This window comes from Callithrix jacchus, chromosome 3 (genome assembly GCF_049354715.1).
Source record: "Callithrix jacchus isolate 240 chromosome 3, calJac240_pri, whole genome shotgun sequence".
NCBI lineage: Eukaryota > Metazoa > Chordata > Mammalia > Primates > Cebidae > Callithrix > Callithrix jacchus.
This window is the reverse complement of record NC_133504.1, coordinates 83,894,866-83,918,369: the sequence shown is the minus strand read 5'-3', so window position 1 is coordinate 83,918,369 and position 23,504 is coordinate 83,894,866. Positions and strand designations below refer to the sequence as shown.

Sequence of the window (23,504 nt, the reverse complement as noted above, 5' to 3'; positions counted from 1 at the left end):
TTCAAGATGAGATTTGGGTGGGGACACAGCCAAACCATATTACCTTCCATAAAAGTCCTAGGTTTAAATCACCCATTCTTTCTCCTGAAGCAACCATCTAAGTGTCACCCCCTCAGACTTTGTAAATTCTAACTCTTTGCAAACTGTGACTCTTCATCACAACCTCTTCTTATTCTTTGTGACTTTAATGATCTTGATTAGAGCAGTAGATAATTCTTCTAGTTGGCCTCTCAGTTTGGTAACTGTACACCCTCTACAATTTCTGTGTCTAACTTCCCACATGCCAGCCCTCCTATGTTTCAGCTCACTTTCTTCAGAACCCAATTCCAGAAATTCTTTTATTCTGCTGGGACCTTCAGTCATAGTTCCACTGTTCCTCATTCACATCATCTCCTCACCTCTGCCTGACACAAATTCCATAGTCATTTATGCTACTCCCTCACATATTCATATTCCCTACATTTCACTCAATTAAATTCAACACACATTCATGCAACCAAATGTGGCTACAGGAAACACCCAGCCACACTAACTGTGCTCAGTTTAGATTCATGATCACTAACCTCAAGTCAGCTGGTAATGCTCCCTGACAATCACGCTCTATTTTCTAAGTCTATTCACTCTCACTTCCTACTATCTGACCATTCTATATTTTCTTCAAAGTTCTTTGAATTTTTCCTTGTCTTCATTTCCCACAACATGAGAGAATTTAAGCAATTGAAGAGAATTTCCAGAGATTCCCACCTTCATATCTATCCAATGGCATGACTTGGAGCCCATGTAGTCTACGTTCTCTCCTGTTACTGCCATCTGTGTGATTGCTTGGTCCTGCCTTTTTAACACACTTTCTTTATTTGCCTTTTGGGACATTACATTCTTTTGACTTTTCTTCTGTTTTCCTAGCTGCCGCTTCTTAGTCTCCTTTACTAGCTCCTCCTCATGTCTCCCATCTCTGAACCTTAAACCTCCAGAGCTCAGTTTTTGTATCTTTTCTCTATCTGCACTCACTTGCTACAAAATCTCATGCAGTTCTATCTTTAAATAGTATCTGTATGCTGGTGCCACACAAGTGTATATCTCCCGAATTCCATATGTAGATGTCAGCTCCCCATTGCCACTTGGATGTCTCCTGGGCATCTCAAATTTAGTAAGCTCAAAATTAAGCACTGGATATAATATCTGCGCCTCAACCTGATCTTCCTGTTATCTTTCTTGAGGTCAACCAATGGTCATCTCAGGCCAAACACCTCATGTCATGTTGGACTCTTCTTTCTTGCACTTTTCACATTTTGTCACCAAACACTGTGACCTCTTCCTTCAAAATGTATCATTAAGTCAGCAGCTTGCCAACAATCTCATTACTACCACTCTGGTCCAGGTCACAATCAACTCTACCTGGAGGACTGCAAGAGCCTCCTAATTGACTTCCTTCTTTGACATTTTGTCCATATAGTCTATTCTCAACACAGCAGCAAGAGTAATCCTATTGCCCTAAACCTTCCAACAGCACCCCGTCTCTGTGAATAAAAATCAAACCTGCCAGGTCTGTTACCACTCTGAATTCCTCCCCTTATCCATCATTCTCATTCACTCGCCTTAAACCACATTCTTCTCCTTACTGAATAGCAACATTGATCATGCCAGGTGTACTCCCAACACAATATGTTTGCACTTGCTTTTTCTCTGCCTCAAGTGTTTTTTTCCCCCAAATCAACAAGACTAGCTCTCTTACTTCCATCATGCCAAAACTCACCTTCTCAGTAAAGCCATTTCTGGATATCCTATCAAAATTGCACCCATGTACATAAACTCCCTTGGCCATTCTGTGCTTTAGTTTTCTGCTTTCCGTTGGTGGCCATCTAACACACTATATAGTTTAATTCTTACTATTTTTAAATTGTATGTCTGTCTTCAACACTAGAATGTAACCTCAATGAGGAGGGGGTTTCCTGTCTGTTGTGTTCTATTCTGTATTCACAGTACTTGAAAAGGGCTTGAGTAGGTGCTAAGTAAATATGTGTAAAATGAACAAAAGAGTAAATGATAAATATCTTATTTTTCACATAAATAACCTTCAAATAGGTAAAACAGCATCAATGAATGATAATTTTAAAAAGAAACAGGCAGCACTCTAGTCCAAACATCATTATCAAGGCTTGAGTTTCTTCTACATTTTGCCCTTGACAATTACCTTCCCCTCATTGTATAAACACCTTCTCATCAGTCTGTTCCTCATTTTCAAACTTATTTAATTAACTTCTAAATATGAAAGCAATAGTTATGAATGAAGATTATTTCAAAATATATAATTTGTGAGTCACATATACTCTACCACTCATCATCTACCAAATTAAGAATTCACGTATTTGTTTTTGTGACCCCTTACTGTTAAAATCACCTTTCTTGTTAAGAATATCATTCTGGAGGCCTTTTCTGGTATCTTATCCGATGCAATTTCTGCTTTGTTGAATGTAATGACTGCCAAACTGGATACTTGGCCAACAATCCTTTTTCTAGTGGCCATATTTGTGTTGGTTATTAAGAAATCCCATCTCTTTAATAGGCACTTTTTTTTAATTTAGTTTTTTCCTGAGTTTACATATTGTTTCCTGAAAGTTTGTTTAGCTTTTTAAAAATGGCAGTCTTACCTAGTCTGATGAACAGTGCATCGCCCTACTATCGTGTGTTCCTGCTGTTGACTTCATTTTAGAATTAAGGCTAACACTGTTTTGGTCCATATCAATGATGGAAAATTTGAATAGAATGAGAATAGATTATCCTCAAATTTAAAAGTTGTGAGGCCATCGGCACATGGCCCACATTCGCCTCACACTCTTCTAGCTCTTACCTACCTGTTTTCTTGAAGTCCAATTCAAGTATCCTTATACTATAGGAAAAAGGAATTGTAAAATTTCACAGCAACATGGATCTACATGATGATCAGTTTCCTTACTCACCCATTTCCCTCTGTATTTATAAGAAATGCAGGCAGAGAGATTAAATGAATGTAGACTTCTGTGCATGAAGTTGGATACAAATAACTTAAGCATCAGCTGTTATCTACTTTTCTGTATTTAATATTGTCCTAATAACTGTAAAATCAAGCTAAATTACCACACATACCATTCATGACAGACATACTAATTTGCCTTTTTGTCTATGGTAGCATAATTATGAAATTAAATGTTCTCTTAGTGTCCTTTTCTTCCAAATATAGTCTGCTGTATATTCTCATTTCAAATGGAAATTATTTTTTCCCCTGCCACTAACTGTGTTAGAGATCATCAATCAACTTTGCTGTATTTTGGAATTTGAAAATAATGAAAAAAAAATTGATGTTATTTTGTTTTGTTTTTATGTGCAGAATGGGTTGTCTCCACTACACATGGCTGCCCAGGGAGACCACGTGGAATGTGTGAAGCACCTGTTGCAACACAAGGCACCTGTTGATGATGTCACCCTAGACTACCTGACAGCCCTCCACGTTGCTGCACACTGTGGCCACTACCGTGTAACCAAACTCCTTTTGGACAAGAGAGCCAATCCAAACGCCAGAGCCCTGGTAAACTTGGTCCAGCCCACATTAACTGAATACAGATTGAGACAAGCAAACCCAAATTCATTGACCAACATGCATACACCAGCAATGCATGGTTACAGATATATAGTTAATCCTGCTAAATTTGTCACCCTTCACAATCAGCCTGTCTACTTCACACCTTCATAGTTTGCTAGCATATGCTGGTGAGCAAAGATGTATTTAAGAGAACACCAGTGTAACATTTCTGAAACAAGTGAGTTCCAGACAGATAGATATGAAACCTTAGGAGTGATAAGCAGTTTTAAATGGAAAATAGAAGTTGAAAAATAAGAAATTACAAAATAAATTCTAGATACCTCTAAAGTTAAAACATGAGTGTGAAAAGTTGAATTTATTAATCACTTTTTGGAAAAAATAATGGTGAATACATTTGACTATGTAAGAGTATAAAATGTAAGCCTATCAAGAGTTCACTTGAAAATTTTTCTTGTTGGCTTGATTTCTCAGCCACTGGCTAATAGAAAAGTTATGCCTAGTGTGTTACTGCTTCAGGAAGCGTTTTATATATACCATCTCAGGAATTGCCCAAGAGGAAATTCCAAGAGGCTGTCCCTAGAGCAGCTTTATGTCTTCCCGGTTCTAATAGTGAATAAATCTTCCTTGCTTCACTTATTTTCTAACAATAATCATTGGAAGTATTAGACATGTACTAATTTACGCCTCTTGTTTCCTAATTCTCAAACTAAAAGTAAATCTTTTTTCTATGTGTTTACATGGTTTGTGTCAGTTAAAATTGGTCTTCAGACAGTCAGTATTTAAGCTGAGAGACCATTATAGGAATCATCAAATACTAAATATGATTTCTATGAATTTTTTTTTCCATTGAAATCAATTTATTGATAATTATATGGGAAGTGAATGTATTTTCTGGGTTATGTACAATTATGTGAAAATATTTCTTTTCTCTAGGGAGTCAAAAACATTAATTTTCAATTGGATAGTGGTCAACAAGCTTATAAAATATCACAGTCTGTTAATCGCAAATATTTTAAGTGCTGCATGTGCATGTGGCTATTTATATCTGGCATGCTGTATAGCTCATAAACAGGGGAAATGACTTAACCAATTAATTATGTTTGTCACTCTATTGTGAAAAATAAGAAGTCATCAGCTTAAGTTAGACCATATGCTTTCCTGAGAACTGCTAGTTTGTAAAAATGTTGATTGATGATTGATCTGTGTTGGGACATGCAAAACTGTTAGCTGGCAGAACAGACATAACAAAAGAACAATCTTGAAATGAAAAAAAATATATAATACACAACAAGTAAGCACGCAGCCAGTTAACACATTTTTCTTCATTTGCCCCAATTTCTGGGCATTAGCTTAGTTCACCAAGTTAGAAAGTACCTGACAAACTTCTCCACATTTCTTTACCCCTAGAGCCACCTCCTTGCAGTTATCCCGGAAATTCTCCATACATTTCTGGAAACTATTCAGGAACGTAACAGTCATTTCTTTATACAATAAAATTTATTTGATTGGCATATATGTTATAAAAATGATAAGAAACATAGCTTCTGTATGTAAAAATGATCAGCATAATGATCTCTGCAGTCTTGAAATAGTCCTTTATAAAGAAAATAGTAGCGAAGTTGAAATATTTCCCCAAAGGCAATATATTCTTAGATTTTTAAGTAGATGAATAATTCTTATGCTCTGGGAAATGGCTCTTCAGAAGAATATATGCTTATCTTCAGTTCATCTTCAAGTAATTTCATAACCTGGACAATCAATATACCTTAAAACATTTTAGAACTTCTAAAACATAATTGCCTCTCTACTTTTCTTTCTTTCTTTTTTTTTTTTGAGACAGAGTCTCATTGTGTCGCCAGGCACCAGGCTGGAGTGCAGTGGCACAATCTCGGCTCACTGCAACCTCTGCCTCCCGGGTTCAAGCAACTTTCCTGCCTCTGCCTCTTGAGTAGCTGGGACTACAGGTGCACACCACCATGCCCAGCTAATTTTTGTATTTTTAGTAGAGACGAGGTTTCACCATGTTGGCCAGGATGGTCTTGATCTCTTGACCTCTTGATCCACCCACCTTGACCTCCCAAAGTGCTGGGATTACAGGCTTGAGCCACCATGCCCAGCCCTATTTTTCTTTCTTTAAAGAGAAGGACCATATATTTTTCTTCATTTTTGTTTTCTCTGTAACCACACAAACAGAATTATGTACAGGCTCACCACACATAAGCAAATTTCAGTGCCTATAGGAACATATCACCATTTTTCTTTCCAAATTCCAACATCTACAGGGAATCTAAGAAACGGTAACATTATGTGACAATGTAACATTATTGCCTGCAATGTGCCAGCATGGAGTTGTGTGAGAATTGTTTCTGCATGTTTTCAACTAACTTGATTGTCTTTTGCACAGAATGGTTTTACTCCACTGCACATTGCCTGCAAGAAAAACCGCATCAAAGTCATGGAACTGCTGGTGAAATATGGGGCTTCAATCCAAGCTATAACAGAGGTAGAAAAATGTTTTAGCTTGTCACAAAGCATTTCTTCTCTTACTCCTTCCTCCCTTTCCTTTTTCTCATCTTCTGTCCTCTTCACTCAAGTTTTATTTATCTGAAGAAGCCCCAAAGCCCCACTGGTGCAGAGGAGTAAAACTGCTGTTGCTTTGTTTCGCAGTCTGGCCTCACACCAATACATGTGGCTGCCTTCATGGGCCACTTGAACATTGTCCTCCTTCTGCTGCAGAACGGAGCCTCTCCAGATGTCACTAACATTGTGAGTATGGCTTGGGTCAGAATAACCCCAGAGAGGAAGAACGAGAGGAACAGAGAGTGTGGGTGTATGCACGTGTGTTTGCGTGTATGTCATCAAAGTAACCAAGCTTTGAGAAAGGCCCTTGTAATAACATATTGTTGAAATAATTGATAGAACTTCACTGCAAAGAACCTGGATAGGGTAAGAGGTGTTATAAAGTAAAATGGAAGCTATGAAGTGAGACAGCTTAAGATTCTGGGTGTAGGTGGATTGAACAAGCATCTTAAATACATTTTTTTAAAAACAAAATACATTTTAAAACTCCTCTGAAAGTGAATGGATAATTGGTTGGAATCGAATCCTAAGGGCTCAGTCTAGTTGCTTGAGGGTACTGTATTCCAGTAATGTTCACAAAAGCATCAGATCAGTACCATAATCAATCTTAACATAAACAATCAAGATTAACCAGAGATAGATCAGTATCAGCGACTTTTACTTGGTATCAAATTTTTCCTTCTTCAATGACACGGATTTCCCATTTCCTAACATTACTTTGATTTTTACTTTTGATTTGATCTGGTTTGCTATAGTGGAGGCTTCTTTTACCTGAAAGTTATACCACATATCCTACACTGAATGTTGGTCTTCAGACCACTTTCATTCAGTCAATAAATACTGAATATCTCAGAATTTTTCTACATAATCTAAATTAGAATTTTCACTTCTAATTTCTTTACATTTCTCTCATGTTCTTGGATTTTTGTCCCTTTATTTGGTCATTGTGACATAACAAATTATCAAATGCAAATTTTCTCCTGAGCAAGAAAAGTACTCTGCACAAGGTGCAGGCATGTATTTGAAGTTCCAGAAGGGCAGTAGAGTACTGAGATTCACAACAGAAATAACTCCCTCAGAATAAATGTGATTGCTTCTTATTAAAATGAGTTATGTTTTCAAAAGCAATTGATTGTCACTTGTTGCTAATTTTTGGTATCTCATTTCATTTAAGTTGTGAAAAGAATGTCCAATTTCACTTTTTATTTGTATTCCCCCTCATGTTTCTATTTCTCTGTATTTCACACACTGTTTCCACAGTGAAGTTTCTGATGGCTGGGAAAACCCATTTTGAGAATTAATTTAATTGATTTAAAAATCATTTAATACTCTCTCTTCATATTATTCAGTTATCAGAGCATAAAATAATTGAAGAATTTAAAGTCTGTGTTTATAAGTTTTCTTAATTATAGCTTATTGGTTCTAAGGTCATAATGTTATATGCTAATCTTTATTTACTCCATTAGGCATAAGAGTTAATTTCACACACAAAAAATGTGCTAATGTAAGTTTAATTTCTAGTTACTTCTTGGAACTTCAAAAGTAATCATCCCCTCTCCGCCCCCCCACTCTTTTTTTTTTGAGATGACCACTCTTCTTTCTTAAAAAAATTGAGACCTGAACAGACTTACATACAGGCCAATGACATTAAAACTAAAACAAAAAACAACAAGATCAAAAGAAAACAAACAACTAACCAAAAACCTCTGTGTTCTTGCCTGCCTTTTCCTTCTTTTTCTCCATCTTTTCTTATTTGCATTCCAATGCCTATAGCTCACTGGAGCAATAGTGACACTATGTTACAATATGTTATTACATTATAAGGATAACATGTACAAGAATATTCTGTGGATTGCTTGATTGCAATCCCCTAAATTAATAGCTTCCAGGGGAGATTTTTACAAAATTTTCAAAAAATAATCCATATAAAATGATTGTGGGATTTGTGGCCACTCTTACTTTGCTTCTTTACTGACCAAATCCAAATCTTCTGATGGTTATGGAATTGTAATATATTCCCTTCTATTTAAAAAAAGCTATATAGGGTACATATATATTTTCAAATAAAAATAAAATATTAATTGAAACAACAATTTTGACATGTTTTTCAACTTGTTGAAGACTCTCAAATTTGACAATTGCTATGTTGAACTTTAGCTTTCAACTGTTGGTCATTTAAAATTCTTCATTTTACCTGTTCATTTGTCCATTATATTATCCTTCCATCCAGGTCCCTCTAAAGATATTCTTGAGATGCACATGCCAATATAATCTCTATGTTTTCTAGTTGGTTTTGTGTAAAATACATCCTTCAGGAAGCAGATACTCTATTGATAGGGTTGCCAGGTAAAATATAGGACTCTCAGTTAAATTTAAATTTCAGATAAGCAATAAATTTTCGTATATGACTTGTGACAGTTAAGACATAGTAAAATAATTATTTGTTGTTTGTCTGAAATTAAAATTTAACTGGCTGTCTTTTACTTTCAATTTCTAAATCTGGCAATCCTACATTTAGAGGAATTTAACTTTCTCTAAGAATGGGATACCTGTGAAGTTGTGTTTTCTCAGAATATGGGGATATAGCTACTGGATCCAAAATTCTTTGCAAGTTGATTAAGAAACTGTATGAACACTGACTGCCTGCTTGCTGTGTCAGAGTTGGCCATTTCCTGACCCTAAAATACCCCACCCTTGGAGCCTTTGTGTGTTGCCTGAAATCATGTTGCATTTTTTAATGCAATGCTGTTTGTTGTGCTTTGATGCTTTTCAGCTTGATGAGCCCAAAGTGGAAGTCAATGTAGCCTGTCAGCAGAGTCAGTTTTAACAACTGAGAAGAGTGGCATGAAATTTAGTACCTGCTTTGGACATGAGCGTAGCCATTCTCTTGCTAGTTTTGTTTTTGTCTGAAAATTCACTCTAGTTTTGAGGTTTACCAGTAACTCAATAATCTACAGACTTTTTTTTTTTTAACTGAAAATCTCCTTTTCCAGAAGGAGATTTTCAGTTAAAAAAAAAAGATTAATATACTTTGAAATTGATTTTCAAAGATTGATACACTTTGAAACCTAGAATGCCGAACTGCCAGTTACGACACATCCATAATCCAAAGTATTTACCTACAACCACAGGAATAGAAAACCAAGCATTTTAACAACTATCGGGAATAGAATTCAAGGTCTTACAAAGTTTTATGTTCCTTCCTATGACAAATCAATGAACTAATGGTAAAGTCCACACATTAAATTATGCCTAAAAATTCCCCCAATCCTTAAATTTCAGATAAGGAAGACAAGGCTATTAAAAAATAGGGTGCCTGACAATCAAAACATGGAAGTTATTTATTAAAAATATATATCCTGGCCTTCATTTTCTCATTTATTCTTATATTAAACAATGGAAACAATGGTAATATTTATACAAAAAACACAGGGCAGTTTACAGTAAAAATCCATTATGCCAGAGGCATTAGATAAGAATTAAACAAGACCATTATTATAAAGTGGAGAGACCATATGTATGTTTATACATAATCTTTGTTTGAATATAAGCCATAGTCTTTTAGATCAGATTCTATATCTAACTAATCAATTTCAAGTATATAAAACCCATAAAAATAAGTACAAAATAAGGGTTTTAGAAATATTGACCAGTACTATAAACCTTTCAGATTTTGAAAGCCTCTTATTGATAAAGCTTGGCTTAAAAAATAAACATGATTTTGAAAACCTCTTATTGATAAAGCTTGGCTTAAAAAATAAATATGATTTTGAAAGCCTCTTATTGATAAAACTTGGCTTAAAAAATAAACCTGATGGGTGGGTATGGTAGAGGATGCCTGTAATCCCAGCTGCTTGGAAGGCTGAGGCAGAATAATCATTTGAACCCAGGAGGCAGAATTTGCAGTGAGCCAAGATTGTTCCACTGCACTCCAGCCTGGGGGACAGAGCAAGACTTTGCCTCTAACTAACTAAATAATAAATATGAATATTTGTCATTGAATAGGAATTCCTGGGACCTCTTTGACTTAATTTCCTGTAAGGAAATTTATTTTTATCTTCATTTCTACCAGAATTAATAAAACTGCTAGCCTTTTATCAGACCTAGAAATAAAGATTTGAGGGATTTTGTCTTTGTTTTCTGAGACAGGATCTTGCTCTGTCTCCCAAGCTGGAGTGCAGTGGACAAGATCATGGCTCACTGCAGCCTCAACCTCCTAGGCTCAGGCTATCCTCCTGCCTCAGCCTCCCATGTAGCTAGGACTACAGGCATGCACCACTATGCCTGGCAAATTTATTATTACATTTTTTTAGAGAAGATATCTTGCTATGTCTTCCAGACTGGTCTTGATCTCTTGGCGTCAAGCAATACTCCTGCCTTGGCCTCCCAAAGTGCTGGGATTACAGGCTTGAGCCACGATGCCTTGTCTTATTTTGTTTTGTTTGAATACCATTGGCCCTCTGTATCAGCAGCTTCTGTATCTGTATTTGAAAAAATCAAATATTTTCAAAAATATTTGAAAAAATCAAATATTTTCAAAAATATTTGAAAAAATAAAAATAAAAAAATACAATTAAAAAGTAACACAAGTTTTTTAAAAATACAGTATGACAACTAAATAGCATTAATATTATGTTAGGTTTTATAAGTAATGTAGAGCTGACTTATACAGGATTGTGTACATAGATTACACGCAAATACTACACCTTTTATATAAAGGACTTGACCATCCATGTATTTTGGTATTGGTGGGGGAAACGAAGAGCCTGGAACCAATCCCTCGCCAATACAGAGGGACAACTGTAGTTAGAAGACCTTAGCCTCATCTATTTAGAGCCAGGTTTTAAATGACATAGAACACAAGTTAGAAATCATGGTTGTCCATGGAGAAAAAATCTTGCCATACATCTAAAGTCTGAAGATAAATATAAGCATTCCAGTAATATGTCATTTTATAAAACAACATACTCCAGATATATTTACTTTACAAAAGTCTGAATCAGTCATCAGAAAATAAGCTCCTTAGAGGATAAATGAGTCATCAACAAAGAAGAGAATAATTATTAGAGTATTTAATTTAGTGCTTTCACAATCAATCATTTGACATGAATTTCTCATAACTTCAAAAGAAATGGGTCTCTAAAATACTGAAAAAAAATTAACTGTTATCTATATGCCAAATTAAAGTTCAGCTCAAAGTTTCTAGATTTAAGGGTTTGTTGTACAAGTAATCAGAATAAATTATTCACTGGAGTTTGTCAGAAATATTCAATCACCACAACAAACTTTAAAATCAATTTAGTTTATTTGGAATGGTTTACTTTACTTGGTTGAAATCAGCCTTATTTTCTAAACAGTTGTGGTAAATCAATCTGTAGTAATTTTTATTCCAATATCTTATTCTGTTATAACCATAAAATACTTGAGTGAATGAAACCCTGCCTTCTTTAGAACTACATATAGTTTTAAAATATGCTGATTTTTAAAAACCTCTCTTAGAGACAGTAGAGTAATAACCGGCTTCTTGATGAGAAAATTCTCTTAATCTAACCCTCATTCTTCATGCTGCACCTAAAGCTACCCTTTCCTGATAAGTGTGTCATATTTTGGTGTAGAACAAAGATACTTGAGGAATGATGAGTGGCCTACCTCAACAGGTAACACTGCTGACAGTCACTTTATTCATCTTCCAGTGGCTCTCTCCAATAACTGTCCATAATTAAATATGCTCATTAATCTTAAATAAGGGACCTCCTGGGCAAATCAAATTTTTTGTCTGAACAGTTTTTGTCTAGTCTCATAACACAAAGAAAACTCATATATAAAGTAATAGTTTATTTCAGAAATAAATTTTGAATCTTGAAAAGAAATGATTTATTTATGGTACAAGTGGTGTTAATTTGTTGCAATGTGTTGATCTTCAGCAACTAGAGTTTCTCACTGAAATAGATTCAAGTTGTGATCACATAGTTAGGTGAGACAATGGCAAATTTTAGGTTTGTAGGGTAAAGATAACTTTATCACCAAAATCAACTTAAAGGGATATTTGGCTGATTGTGAAGTTAACCCTCAGAGTATTCTGGATGTTTGGGGAAATTTACTAGTTTGTCATGGACTTAAAAAAAAATAAAATGAACATTTGTTTTATCTTTATAAAAATGGAAAAGAAAAATACAAAAATTAGCTAGGTGTGGTGGCGTGTGCCTGTAGTCCCAGCTACTTGGGAGGCTGAGGCAGGACAATCACTTGAACCCAGGCGGAGGAGGTTGCAGGGAACCGAGATGGTGCCATTGCACTTCAGCCTGGGCAACAATAGTGAAACTCCGTCTCAGGAAACAAAACAAAACAAAACAAAAATCAAAGAGAAAATACAAAGCTATATTTTCCTGACTAAATAATTATGCCTTGTCATGGGTTTCTTAAATCATTGGATATAGTGCTGAACGTCACAAAAAGGGACAACTTTATTCTTTACCACCCAGAGCAGTGGGTTAATTTGTGATTTAACGATCATTGTTCCCTGGCAGCGTGGTGAGACGGCACTACACATGGCAGCCCGAGCTGGGCAGGTGGAAGTGGTCCGATGCCTCCTGAGAAATGGTGCCCTTGTTGATGCCAGAGCCAGGGTAGGTGCTGGTATTCTGAGGTTCTCTTCTATTGCAGATTGTGACCCTCATCCTTAAGAGAGGGGGTTTCCCCTTCAGTTCTTTGATTTGGAAATACCATGGACTGTAAGTGAAAGGATCAATTCAATAGCAATTTTCCAGGAAAAAAAGAAACAGCAAATACACACAATGAAAAATGTACCCCAGTTTCAGAAACATTAACATTTGAAAAAATGTACAACTTACCCTCTAACAAATATGGCATTGACTAATATTTTAATACTTTTTTTAAATCTCAGGAAGTGCTTTCTCATATCTCTTTATTTTAATGAATTTTAAATTTAACCTATAGTATTTAGATGCTATACATATTAAAATTTATTTCTTACCACCTAAAGCAATCACATGTCCACAGTCATCCCTTACTAGTTACATTAAAGCAAGTTATTCTCAAAGTTTTAATGTTTTTCCTTCATCTGGCTGACTTCCCTCCTTTTATGATATTTACTTTTCTTGCTCTGATTTTACATATTTAGACATTCTGTATTTCCACTATTCCAGAATAGAATTTGGGCACTGAAGATTGCTTGATCAGACTTGTCCTGTTTTTAATAGCTTCTAATTCCCTCAAGAGTTGCTTTTTCCTTCTTTTTCTTTTTCTAAAATTTTACTTCCCAACTTATTTTCTCACCCCTCTTTATACTGAATATACCAGAATACACTGAATACACTATCAATATACTTTGTCTTCTATTTCCTTTTCCATGTTGTTTGGTTAACTTTTTTACGGCATCATTGAGATTCTCATGTTAAATAGTTTCTTCTTCAATATTTGATACCTAAGTTAGAACTCATTTCCGTCTGAGTTGTATCATTATAGCTCCATTTTAAATACAGTGCTATATTGGAATGAAAGCATCTGGCTATGGTCATATAAATTGTAAGTGATTTCAGGCAAGTCACTTCACTTCCAAGTCTTTTTTTTTTTTATTTATTATACTTTAAGTTCTGGGATATATGTGCAGAATGTGCAGGTTTGTTACATAGGTATCCAACTGCCATGGTGGTTTGCTGCACACATCAACCCGTCATCTACATTAGGTATTGCTCCTAATGCTACCTCTTCTACCTGCCCCCCACCCCTTGATAGGCCTCAGTGTGTGACAATCCCTTCTCTGTGTCCATGTGTTCTCATTGATCAATTCCCACTTATGATCTAGAACATGTGGTGTTTGGTTTTCTGTTCCTGGTTTGTTTGCTGAGAATGATGGTATCCAGTTTCATCCATGTCCCTGCAAAGGATATGAACTCATCCCTTTTTATGGCTGCAGGGTATTCCATGGGGTATATGTGCCACATTTTCTTTATCCAGTCCATCATTGATGGGCATTTGTGTTGGTTCCAAGTCTTTGCTATTGTGAACAGTGCTGCAGTAAACATATGGAAGCATTTCTTTTTCTTCATATCCTCTTCAGCATCTGTTGTTTCTTGACTTTTTAATGATTGACATTCTAAATGCCATAAGATAGTATGTCATTGTGGTTTTGATTTGCGTTTCTCTAATGGCAAGTGATGATGAGCTTTTTTTCATATTTGTTGGCCACATAAATGTCTTCTTTTGAGGAGTGTCTGTTCATATCCTTCACTCACTTTTTGAAGGAGTTATTTGTTTTTTTCTTGTAAATTTGTTTAAGTTCCTTACAGATTCTGGATATTAGCCCTTTGTCAGATGGATAGATTGCAAAAATTTTCTCCCATTCTGTAGGTTGCTTATTCACTCTGATATAGTTTCTTCTGCTGTGCAGAAGCTCTTCAGTTTAATTAGATCCGTTTATCAATTTTGGCTTTTGTTGCCATTGCTTTTGGTGTTTTAGTAATGAAGTCTTTGCCCATACCTATGTTTTGAATGGTATTGCCTAGGTTCACCTCTAGGGTTTTTATGGTTTTAGGTCGTACATTTAAGTCTTTAATCCATCTTGAGTTAATTTTCATATAAGGCATAAGGGAGGGGTTCAGTTTCAGTTTTCTGCATATGGCTAGCCAGTTTTCCCAATACCATTTATTAAATAGTATTTATTCTCACCATTGCTTGTTTTTGTCAGGGTTTTCAAAGACCAGATGGTTGTAGATGTGCGGCATTATTTCTGAGGCCTCTTTTCTGTTCCATTGGTCTATATATCTGTTTTGGTACCGTGGCTACAGTACCATGCTGTTTTGGTTACTGTAGCCTTGTAGTGTAGTTTGAAGTGAGGTAGTGTGATGCCTCTAGCTTTGTTCTTTTTGCTTAGGATTGTCTTGGCTATATGGCTCTTTCTTGGGTCCTTATAAAATTTAAAGTAGTTTTTTTCTAATTTTGTGAAGAGAGTCAATGGTAGTTTGATGGTGATAACATCAACTCTATAAATTACTTGGGGCAGTATGGCCATTTTCACGACATTAATTCTTCCTATCCATGAGTATGGAATGTTTTTCCATTTTTTTGTGTTGTCTCATATTTCACTGAGCAGTGGTTTGCAGTGCTCCTTGAAGAGGTCTTTCACATCCTTTATAAGTTGTATTCGTAGGTATTTTGTTCTCTTTGTAGCAATTGTTAATGGTAGTTCACTCATGATTTGGCTCTCTATTATTGGTATAGGAATGCTTGTGGTTTTTGCACATTGATTTTGTATCCTGAGATTTTGCTGAAGTTGCTTATCAGCTTACAGATATTTTGGGCTGAAATGATGAGGTTTTCTAAATATACAATCATGTTATCTGCAGACAGAGACAATTTGACTTTCTCTCTTCCTATTCAAATACACTTTATTTCTTCCTTTCTTCCTTTTTTCCTTCTTTTCTTCTTTTTCCTTCTTTCCCCTTCTTTTTCCTTCTTTCCTTTTCCTTCCTTCCTTCCCTCCCTCCCTCCTTCCTTCCCTCCTTCCTTTGTTCCCTCCCTCCCTCCCTCCCTCCCTCCCTCCCTCCCTCCCTCCCTCCCTCCCTCCCTTCCTTCCTTCCTTCCTTCCTTCCTTCCTTCCTTCCTTCCTTCCTTCCTTCCTTCCTTCCTTCTCTTTATTTTCTTTCTCTTGCCTGGTTGCCCTCACCAGAACTTCCAATACTATGTTGAATAGGAGTGGAAAAAGAGGGCATTCTTGTCTTGTGCCAGTTTTCAAAGAGAGTGCTTCCAGCTTTTGCTCATTCAGTATGATATTGAATGCCCATTCAGTATGATATTTAGTATGGGTTTGCCATAAATAGCTCTTGTTATTTTGAGATATGTTCCATCAATACCTAGTTTATTGAGAGTTTTTAGCATGAAAAGGTGTTGAATTTTATCAAAGACCTTTTCTGCATCTGTTGAATAATCATGTGGTTTTTGTCATTGATTCTGTTTATGTGATGGATTATGTTTATTGATTTGCATGTATTGAACCAGCCTTGCATCCCAGGAGTGAAGATGACTGGATTGTGGTGGATAAGCTTTTTGATGTGCTGATGGATTCAGTTTGTCAGTATTTTATTGAGGATTTTTACATCGATGCTCATCAGGGATATTAGCCTGAAATCTTTTTTCTTGTGTCTCTGCCGGGTTTTGGTATCAGGGTGATACTGGCCTCATAAAATGAGTTAGGGAAGAGTCCCTCTTTTTCTATTGTTTGGAATAGTTTCAGAAGGAAGGTGTCAGTTGCTCTTTGTACCTCTGGTAGAATTTGGCTGTGAATTTGCCTGGTTTCTGTGAATCTTGTTGATCTGTCTAATATTGACAGTGGGGTGTTACAGTCTCCCAGTATCATTATATGGAAGTCTAAGTCCCTTAATAGGTCTCTAAGAACTTACTTTATGAATCTGTGTGCTCCTGTATTGGATGCATATATATTTAGGATAGTTAGCTCTTTTTGTTGCATTTATCCCTTTACCATTATGTAATGCCCTTCTTTGTCTGTTTTTGATCTTTGTTTGTTTGAAGTCTGTTTTATCAGAGACTAGGATTGCAACCCCGGCTTTTTTTTGCTATCCATTTGCTTGGTATATATTCCTTCATCCCTTTAGTTTGAACCTATGTGTGAGTTTGCACATGAGATGGGTCTCCTGAATACAGCACACCAATGTGTCTTGACTCTTTCTCCAGTTTGCCAGTCTGTGTCTTTTCATTGGGGCATTTAAACCATTTACATTTAAGGTTAATACTGTTATGTATGAATTTGATCCTGTCATTATGATGCTATTTGGTTACTTTGCCCTTTAGTTGATGCAGTTTCTTCAGAGTGTCAATGGTCTTTATAATTTGGTATGTTTTTGCAGTGGTTGGTACTAGCTTTTCCTTTGCATATTTAATGCTTCCTTCAGGAGCTCTTATAAGGCAGGCCTGGTGGTGACAAAAATCTCTTAGCATTTGCTTGTCTGTAAAGAATTTTATTTCTCCTTCGCTTATGAAGCTCAGTTTGACTGGTTATGAAATTCTGGGTTGAAAATTATTTTCTTTAAGAATGTTGAATATTGGTCCCCATTCTTTTCTGGCTTATAGGGTTTCTGCAGAGAGATCCGCTGTTAGTCTGATGGGCTTCCCTTTGTGAGTAACGTGACCTTTCTCTCTGGCTGCCTTTAACATTTTTTCCTTCATTTCAACCTTGGTTGGATGAAATGATGAACCTGATGATTATGTGTCTTGGGGTTGCTTTTCTTGAGGAATATCTTTGTTGTATTCTCTGTGTTTCCTGAATTTGAGTGCTGGCCTGTCTTGCTAGGTTGGGGAAGTTTTCCTGGATAATATCCTGAAGAGTATTTTTCAGCTTGGTTCCATTCTTCCTGTCACTTTCAGGTACATCAAACAAACATGGATTTGGTCTTTTCAGATAGCCTCATACTTCTTGGAGGCTTTGTTCATTCCTTTTCATTCTTTTTTCTCTAATCTTGTCTTCACACTTCATTTCATTAAACTGATCTTTGCTCTCTGATATCCTTTCTTCCACTTGATTCATTAGGCTATTGGTATTTGTATATGTTTCACAAAGTTCTCATGCTTTGTTTTTCAGCTCCATCAGGTCATTTATTTTCTTCTCTAAACTGTTTATTCTAGTTAGCAATTCCTCTAACCTTTTTTCAGCGTTCTTACCTTCCTTGCATTGGGTTAGAACATGCTCCTTTAGCTCAGAGGAGTTTGTTATTACCTACCTTCTGAAGCCTGCTTCTGCCAATTCATCAAACTCATTCTCTGTCCAGTTTTCTTCCCTTGGTGGTGAGGAGTTGTGAGATCCTTTGAGGGAGAAGAGGCATTTTGGTTTTTGGAATTTTTAACCTTTTCGCGCTGGTTTTTCCTCATCTTTGTGGATTTATCTACCTTTGGTCTTTGATGTTGGTGACCTTTGGATAAGATTTCAGCAGGGATGTCCTTTTTGTTGATGTCGATGCTATTCCTTTGTTTGTTAGTTTTCCTTCTTACAGTCAGACCCCTCTGCTGCAGGTCTGCTGGAGTTTGCTGGAGGTCCACTTCAGACCCTGTTTGCCTGGGTATCACCACTGGAGGCTGCAGAACAGCAAAGATTACTGCCTGTTTCTTCCTCTGGAAGCTTTGTCCCAGAGGGGCACCCACCAGACATCAGCTGGAGCTCTCCTGTATGAGGTGTCTGTTGACCCCTGCTGGGAGTTGTCTCCCAGTCAGGAGGCACGGGGTTCAGCGACCAACTTGAGGAGGCAGTCTGTCCCTTAGAAGAGCTCAAGCACTGAGATATCTGCTGCTTTCTTCAGAGCCAGGAGACAGGCATGTTTAAGTCTGTTCAAGCTGTGCCCACAGCTGCCCCTTCCCCCAGGTGCTCTGTCCCAGGGAGATGGGAGTTTTATATATAAGTCCCTGACTGGGACTGCTGCCTTTCATTGAGAGATGCCCTGCCCAGAGAGGAGGAATCTAGAGAAGCAGTCTGGCTACAGTGGCTTTGCCATGCTGTGGAGGGCTCCACTCAGTTCGAACTTCCTTTACACTGTGAGGGAAAAACCACCTACTCAAGCCTCAGTAATGGCCAGCGTTCCTCCCCACACCAAGCTTGAGCATCCTAGGTTTTCATACTGCTGTGCTGGCAGCGAGAATTTCAAGCCAGTGGATCTGAGTTTGCTGGGCTCTATGGGAGTGTGATCTACTGAGGTAGACTGCTTGGCTCCTTGACTTCAGCCTCCTTTCCATGAGAGTGAATGGGTCTGTCTTGCTGGCATTCCAGGCACCACTGGGTATGAAAAAAAAAACTCCTGCAGCTAGCTCACTGTCTGCCCAAATGGCAGCCCAATTTTCGGCTTGAAACCCAGGACCCTGGCAATGTAGCCACCTGAGGGAATCTCCTGGTCTATGGGTTATGAAGACCATGGGAAAAGCGTAGTATCTGGGCCAGAATGCACCATTCCTCATGGCACAGTCCCTCACAGCTTCCCTTGGCTGGGGGAGGGAGTTGCCTGACCCTTTGGGCTTCCCAGCTTAGGTGACACCGCAGCCTGCTTCAGCTCACCCTCCGTGGTCTGTACCCACTGTCTAACTGGTCTCAATGAGATGAGCTGGGTACCTCAGTTGGAAATGCAGATATTGCCTGCCCTCTGCGTTGATCTTGCTGGGAGCTGCAGACTGGAGCTGTTCCTGTTTGGTCATCTGGCCAGCCTCTGGCCACTTCCGCGTACTTATCAGTAAAATAGAGTTGGACACAGAAACTCAAAACTCCTTTCCAGATTTTCTTAACGTTCTTTGATTCAATGAATTTCATAGACATTTTCTTGTAACAGGTTCCACAGATCTTCAGGCAGAATCCAGTGATACACAGACAGCCTTAACATTACTCTCGTTGACTTGGTTTTCATCTGCCTTGCTATCTGTTGTCCACATAGTGTCATTTATGTTCTTTGGTAATCATCATTGATCTATTATATTCTTATCTATTTAAAGCTTTATTCAGCCATGAGCTTACCCTGCCATAGTGTTTTCTGGTTTCCTTTTAAGGTTACATGTCATTCAGCTATTTAGTCAACCAGTGCACTCTGAGTGTCGTGAAATTTGACGCACGACACATCTGAGTTGCACATCTGAGTGACTGGAAATTGTGTTGATGATCCTGTAAATTTTTTGTGATTCATGTTTAATAATGAAAGGGTTTCCCATTTCTCTCTCCTAAAGTAAAACCCCTTAATGTTTTTCTATTATTCAAATTAAAATTTCTACTTTTAATGGAAATTTATTCATTTTAATATATCTCTGCCAAATTTTTCTGTATTGATATAATCCATTATTACAAACTTTTATCTTTTTGGATACCCTCTGAAGCCTATTCCTTAAAAGCACCACTGGCAACAGACTCTTTCCTTTCAAATATGAATTAATTAGCTAATTTTACACACAGATTTCATTAATTCTACTTTTTTTTACTTCTCATTTGCAACTACATTTTGTATCCTTGTCTACATATATAAATATCTAATTTCTTATTCCTTCTAATTTAAATATCAAATTTCAGATGTTACCTTTTTTTTTTTTCAGCTCTACCTCCCATTCATTCTAAGCTACAACTGAAATCTCTTCCCTATAGCATTTTCTATTGTGAAGCCGTGCTCCCTAAAGGTCAATATGTGTACAAATTACCTAGGGACCCTGCTAGAATGCATATTGTAATTCAGTTCTGCAGATCTAACAAACTCTCAGATGATGTCAGGAATCCTGATTTGGGGATTATGTTTCAAGCAGCAAGGAGTTAGGGTTTTCCTGTTCACAAGTCCTGTTTTAAGGTGTACTTTCACCATGAGGTTTTTATTGTCAATCCTTTTAATGTGTTCCTGGGACTCTTTGATTTAGTTAACATTTCAACAGTGCTTTAGAATTCATCAAGCATTTAAACACAAAGTATCTTATTTGATACCCAGAGCAATCCTGTGTTGTAGGGTGGCTTAGTGTCCTGAAATTCAAGATTGTGCTGATTAACTTGTGGTGACAGAATTAAGATAAGACAAACATTTCTCCTCTGATTCTGCATCTTTCTCCTAACTCTTTTTCCTAAAGGTCATTACCTCCCACTTCAGATGTAAAGAGAGCCCTTCTCTCTCCCATTGGAACAAATCACTGGTTTGTAATTAGTCATATTTTCTCCCTGAGCTTATGACTTGGGCTCCTATCCACTCACGTGGCCCATTTATGGGGTGGGGTAAGAAGACTGGCAGCCCTTCTAGAATCACAGGGAATATGGGATATCTAATTCCTCTAAATGAGGGAGGGCTGTCACAGAAGAAGGGTGCAGGGAGTATTGGACAGAAAAATGAGCACATATCTGCTATTTTACTTCTTGATTTTCCAGACATACACACACAACCACACACACTTTTGAAAACTTCCTCTCTAAACCTAGTAACATTGCCCTAGAATTCGCCCTCTTCCAAAGAAGAAATGGTAAAAAATTGTGCCCAGCTACTACATTGAGCTCCAAGGTCAAGATCACTGGGTAGTTCACAATCTTCTCAATCAGGTTTAGAAATAGTATCTCATGGGTATATAATCATGGGGCTAAGTCATATGTTTTGCCTATTCACAAAATATAACAAAAGAAAAACCATATATTCATAATAGTATCTGTAATTTTTTAAGTACATGCAGCACACTCTATTCACTAGTCCAGAGCATAAGACACATTTTGCTGGACAGACTGGAAAGCAGAGTCTACAGTGGCCTCCGTTCCTCTGTCAGCCAGTGTGTTTGCCCCCAGGTCCTGCTCTTAGGAAGGCCCTTCCTTGTCCAGTGTCCTCAATGGACACTACTGAGAGGGCCACCAGAGCCGGCCCATCTGGGAGCTGGTTTTGTTGGCACAATTACAAGGCTTGTCATTTGCTTTAGGGAATCATGCAATCTCAGGGGTCCTAGGCTTAAACTCGCCTGAAACTTAGCTCATTTAGAACTTTAGTTAGATACTAGGAGATGTGCTCTTAGGAACCCTATTAGCTAGTAACTAGTAAGAGAAATTTTTTCAAATCTCTGAACTTTATCATGCCAGTGTTGTTTTTCTCTCTTTGTAAAAAGGGTTGGAGCTCAGCAAGTCTCCAGAGTAAAATGATAGACTGCAGTGGCAAAGCAAAGCTCTTCTGCTTCTGGTCCAGGCTATATCAGATAAAATGCTTATGATGAGGGAATTGTTGCCTCTCATTGTTGGAAGAGGTCTAGGTAATCAGGCTTCCCCCATTTCTTTACCTTTTCCCATGAATCTTTTCTTCTGCACTTTCCCTATTCTTTGCCCTGGTTTGAATTATAATTACCCTGAGGCAGTAAATTCAACTTTCGGCAATTCAGCAGGGAAATAATTGGCCAATCCTAAAGGTCTTATATCCCTGGTTACAGGTTGAAATATTTTCTTTGCAAAATTTATATGTTCTTTCTTTTTCCACTTTCTGATGGAACTTTAACAAAAATGGAAAGAAGTAGGCAAGACATAAGCCTTATTTTTTGAAGAAGAACATTAATGCTATACAGTCTAAGAACCAAGGATCAATAGTTAATAATTAACCAATTACCTACCTACCTCCAGTCGATGATTGCCACTTCTCAGCACTGGATTAAAAAGTCATCATCACCCCAACTATCCCTCTTACTCATGGAAAATATATTTTAGAGCGTGTCACTTGCATTACCCATCCACCTCTATCTCTGCAGGGCAGAGATCTGAGAAGGGAACCCCAGAAACAAGTGTTCATCATAGCTATTCTCAAGTTCCTCGGTTTTTAAATTGTCTGTTTTACTAACCACTTATTTTTAGAAATAAAAATATGTTCATTTTAATTATAAATAAAAAATGTTTATTCTCCCTGCCCCTCTATTTTCTCCTCTGTATTTCAGAGAAATTTTATCTTCTAATGTGTTATCAGTCTCCTTTCCTACTAAGAGTCACTTTGCCCTGACAGGTCTCTTGGTGACCATCTTATCGTAGTATTTATTTCCAAAGACAGTATAGGCAGAAACATGTCTTTAGAGTCCAATGCCCGGAATTCAAGTTCTGTTTTAATAGCTGAGTAAACCTGGACAATCCTTGAGTACTCATTTAATTTTTCTTAATCTCAATCTGGAAAATGGTCTAATAATACATTTTAGGTTTTCCTTTTAACTCTATCAGGAGGATTAGGTCACATATGCATCATAAATAAAGAAAGCTGATCAACAGCAAATGTTCACAAAATTTCAATTCTAGTGCTAAAATAATCATATTACTATTATTTATTTATTTTCTACTACCTTGAAATTCATGCCGGACTATTTTATCTCTTACTATAACTCCCTCTATTTTTTCTTATAACTTTAAGATAATTTATAAGAAAACTTATCTTAAGTTTTTGGATAGATCTTCCTTCCTCTATCTACTTTTCTCCATTCATTCTTAGCCCTGGAAGTCAGCCCAGTTTTCCCTTCCTCACTTTTGTTATGACATGCCCTTGGGCAGTTGTAAAGATAATACCCTTTTTATCACTAAATTTACACTCAGTTTTCTTTTTATAAGACAGTGGTTTGGCCCGGTTCTCTAAACACTGAAAACATTATTTCCAACTACACATCAGAGTCAGGTGATTTTCTTGAGTCTCCTGGAACTTGTCCTTCCTGTCCCTTATACCTAGCTATATTGTCTATTTTTAAATGTAAAGCAGTTGGAAAATAGTTCATCCTATTTGCTTCTTGCCAGAGTCCCTTTCATTTTTTAAGTCCTGTATGCAAGTTCCAGAACTATCTGCAGCATTTTCTGAAACATCTTTTAAAACTAGATTACAATATC

At 37.1% G+C, this 23,504-nt stretch overlaps 1 protein-coding gene across 50 annotated transcripts in view; it reads left to right on the top strand.

The window, feature by feature from the left end:
- The window catches only part of ANK2 (ankyrin 2), a 589,059-nt gene that overhangs the window by 452,367 nt on the left and 113,188 nt on the right, over nt 1–23,504 (top strand). For 48 of the 50 annotated variants that reach the window (XM_078366661.1, XM_078366656.1, XM_078366650.1 and 45 more), the window contains 4 exons: nt 3,365–3,562; nt 5,982–6,080; nt 6,245–6,343; nt 12,685–12,783. In XM_078366661.1, coding sequence (XP_078222787.1) covers nt 3,365–3,562; nt 5,982–6,080; nt 6,245–6,343; nt 12,685–12,783 — 495 coding nt within the window. The remainder of the gene's footprint in view (nt 1–3,364; nt 3,563–5,981; nt 6,081–6,244; nt 6,344–12,684; nt 12,784–23,504) is intronic. The other 2 variants (XM_078366628.1, XM_078366624.1) reach the window with 1 other exon arrangement.